Below are 3,651 nucleotides of genomic sequence, written 5' to 3' on the forward strand. Positions count from 1 at the left end.
GTGTTGTTGTTGTTGTTTGTCAGTGCAGCTGTGTGTTGTTGTTTGTGAGTGTAGGTGTGTGTTGTTGTTGTTGTTGTTGTTGTTTGTCAGTGCAGCTTTGTGTTGTTGTTTGTGAGTGTAGGTGTGTGTTGTTGTTGTTGTTTGTCAGTGCAGCTGTGTGTTGTTGTTTGTGAATGTAGCTGTGTGTTGTTGTTGTTGTTGTGTTTACTGACGTTGGTTGTCGCAGGTCAGAGACACCACCTTGTCACTGCTGCAGGTTTCACTGTCAGAACAGCACAAACATGAAAAAGATCCGTTAAAGTGTTCTCGGGTCTAAATTCACGTGTTCACTGGTTCTGGTTCAGTTCTGGTCCTGGTGTTCTGCTCGGGAATCTCAGCTTCACGGTTCTGATTCTGTTCTACTGCTGGTTCTAGTTTTAGTTTTGGTGCTGGTTCTACTTCTACTACAAGTCTAGTTTCAGTTCTAGATCTACCTTTAGATCCAGTTCTATTTTCAGTTTTAGATCTGGTTCTAGTTTCAGTTCCAGCTCTGGATCTAATTTCAGTTCTAGATCTACATCTAGTTCCAGGTGTAGTTCTAGTTGTAGTTCTACCACTAGTTTTAGTTTCAGTTCTAGATCAGGTTCTGGCTCTAGCTCCAGTTACAGTTCTAGTTCTGGCTGTGGGTCTTTTTCTATCTTTGGTTCTGTATCTGGTCCCAGTTCATTTCTGGTTCTGGTCCAGGTTCTGATCTTAAGTACCTGACGTTGGTTTCCAGTGTTCTGTTGTTGGTGACTGTGACGATTGCAAATGGTGAATCTTGTGGCAGAGCGGGCAGCAATGTAGCGTCCCCTGACCTGCAGAGAGTCAGGAACAAAATCCAGATCTGAGTCTGTGTCTAGACCACCTGCTACAACAGGTGAGAGTTACCTGTTTCCCAGATACCGACAGGTGAGAGTTACCTGCGTCCCAGGTACTGACAGGTGAGAGTTACCTGTGTACCAGGTACCGACAGATAATAATATAATAATACATTTTATTTAAAAGCGCCTTTCTCAACACTCAAGGACACTTTACAGAGCATTAAAAACACAATTAAAGTCATAATTAAAATAAATAAAAACAACAGACAAGAGTGACAGAAAGTAAAAATGGATGTGGGCAGTTAAAGGGAATATGCAATTTGGAACAGATGGGTTTTGAGTTGTGATTTGAAATGGGGTAGAGAGTCCATGTTTCTGAGGTCCGGGGGGAGAGAGTTCCAGAGTTTGGGAGCAGGGCGACTGAAAGCTCTGCTCCCCATGGGGCTGAGCCGGGCGGAGGGCACAGAGAGATGGAGGGAGGAGGACGACCTTGATCGGCAGATGAGAGTTACCTGTGTCCCAGGTACTGACAGGTGAAGTCAGTGAGGTGAGAGGTCCAGGTGTCGGCACACACGGTGAGCAGAGAGGAAACAATTTGGAACTGGAGACGACTGGAATCGTTCCGCTGTAACACAACTGAGAGACACACACTTATGAAAGGTGAACTTATTGATCCCGTGTATTGATCATTGGAAAAGCTCCACCTGATCAACTCACCACAGTCGGCTTCATCAGAAGCGTCGGGACAGTCGACCTCGCCATCACACTGACCGTTACCATGGATACAGCTTCCTGTCTGACACTGGAAGTGACCGGCTGCACACGCAGCTGTTAAATATAAACAAACCATCAATAATCAATAATCAGTGAGAATGATCCTGGTGTCCCGCCCTCTGACCTCTGACCCTGAGCTCACCTGGTGACCCCAGGTTGACCCCAGAGGTGAAGTTGGCCCTGAATCCACGGCCGTGACCCAACTTGTCCGTGAAGAACCACAGTGTCATCTGATTGGTTGTTGAGAACAAGTCGTGGGCGGGGCCATCGCTGCCAGTGAGGACAGCTGGAAAGGAAATGTTCGTACCTGAGTCAGAATGACATCATCTGTGCACACGCACACCTGGAGGGGATTATGGGTAAAACATGTCCTCACCCAGTAAGGTGGAGTTTGGCCCTGCCCCGTCCCGCACCTCTACGACATCATAGGTTGCTTCAACGTCAAAGTCCAGGAAGTGGAGCTGGATGTTCTGACCATCAGGGGCGTGGAGGGTCCACCGACCTGCAGCAGAGGATCATGGGTAATGTCAGGGGGTATTCCAGAAAGCAGGTTCAGTGAAAACTCTGAGTATGTGTCTGTATGTCACCATGGCAACTGACTGTGTGAACCTAACCTGCTCGCTGGCAGGTTTTCTATAAGAAACCCTGAGTTCACCCTGTCTCCTCCCTACTGCTGAGCCTGAAGCAAGCTGGCAGACACACATGGGTTGTTCATATGTAGGAAATCTGATCGATATCAAGGCAGAATTAATTCGCAATGCCTCGAGAGTGCACGTCTGTGGTGTGTCAGATTTGATATGTGTGGCCGGTAAATGATTGAGTCTAATGAAAAACAGTACGGTTCAAACAGATATTCATTGGGGAAAGACAACACATCTAAACGGGGTCTGAAGATCCTCTCCCAGCGTAAAGCATTGTTAATGCTTTAATTCTTCCTACATATGAACAACCCATGTGTGTCTGCCAACTTGCTTCAGGCTCAGCAGTAGGGAGGAGACAGGGTGAACTCAGGGTTTCTTATAGAAAACCTGCCAGCAAGCAGGTTAGGTTCACAGAGTCAGTTGCCATGGTGATTGACTCAGAGTTTGAATTACCTCTCTGTCTGGAACTGAAAACCCAGAGTTTCCCTCATCTCAGGGTTAACAAATTCAGAGTTTCCCTCATCTCAGGGTTAACATATTCAGAGTTTCCCTCATTTCAGGGTTTCCACTAACCCACTTTCTGGAACATCCCCCTGGTGTTTGTTTACATGTTTATATTTGTTTTCTGTGTTTACTTGTTTATCTGATGTCGTCCTGACTGTTTTGTCTTTATTTATTTATAAGGTGTTGTATTTCCTCCATAGTGTTGTTTACATGTTTGTTTGTTAATATCCCTGTTGTTTACACGTTTGTTCATCAGCACCTGTACAGGTATCAGTACTCACACTGAGCCTCGTTCCCGTAGGATTGTGGGTAGTTTGGTGAGCTGAAGGTGGAGTTTGGCTCCCAGAGGTCAAAGGGTCCTCCGCAGTTGGCTGGACCAATCAGAGCAGAGCAGAGGGGGCGGGGTCATACTGGGTCCAGATCACAGATGTGTACATGTTTCTGAAGAACCGTCTGATTCTGACATACTACTTTAGGAGGTGTTTTACCTGGTGTAGGGGGTGTGGTCTATGTATCACCTGGTGTAGGGGGCGTGGTCTGTGTTTTACCTGGTATAGGGGGCATGGTCTGTGTTTTACCTGGTATAGGGGACATGGTCTGTGTTTCACCTGGTATAGGGGGCGTGGTCTGTGTCTCACCTGGTATAGGGGGCGTGGTCTGTGTCTTACCTGGTGTAGGGGGCATGGTCTGTGTTTTACCTGGTGTGGGGGGTTTGGTCTGTGTTTTACCTGGTGTAGGGGGCATGGTCTGTGTTTTACCTGGTGTGGGGGGTTTGGTCTGTGTTTTACCTGGTGTAGGGGGCATGGTCTGTGTTTTACCTGGTGTGGGGGGTTTGGTCTGTGTTTTACCTGGTGTAGGGGGCATGGTCTGTGTTTTACTTGTATAGGGGG

At 47.2% G+C, this 3,651-nt stretch overlaps 1 protein-coding gene across 1 annotated transcript in view; it reads right to left on the reverse strand.

Annotated features, from left to right (window-relative positions):
* tmprss15 (transmembrane serine protease 15) overlaps positions 1–3,651 on the reverse strand; it is a 25,823-nt gene that overhangs the window by 17,798 nt on the left and 4,374 nt on the right. Inside the window, exons 7-13 of the mRNA XM_050040935.1 lie at positions 3,043–3,132; positions 1,993–2,118; positions 1,759–1,902; positions 1,560–1,670; positions 1,355–1,478; positions 741–836; positions 213–262 (exon numbers count right to left, since the gene is read on the reverse strand). Of these exons, the coding sequence (XP_049896892.1) occupies positions 213–262; positions 741–836; positions 1,355–1,478; positions 1,560–1,670; positions 1,759–1,902; positions 1,993–2,118; positions 3,043–3,132 (741 nt within the window). The remainder of the gene's footprint in view (positions 1–212; positions 263–740; positions 837–1,354; positions 1,479–1,559; positions 1,671–1,758; positions 1,903–1,992; positions 2,119–3,042; positions 3,133–3,651) is intronic.

This window comes from Epinephelus moara, chromosome 3 (genome assembly GCF_006386435.1).
Source record: "Epinephelus moara isolate mb chromosome 3, YSFRI_EMoa_1.0, whole genome shotgun sequence".
NCBI classification, from domain to species: Eukaryota; Metazoa; Chordata; class Actinopteri; order Perciformes; family Serranidae; genus Epinephelus; species Epinephelus moara.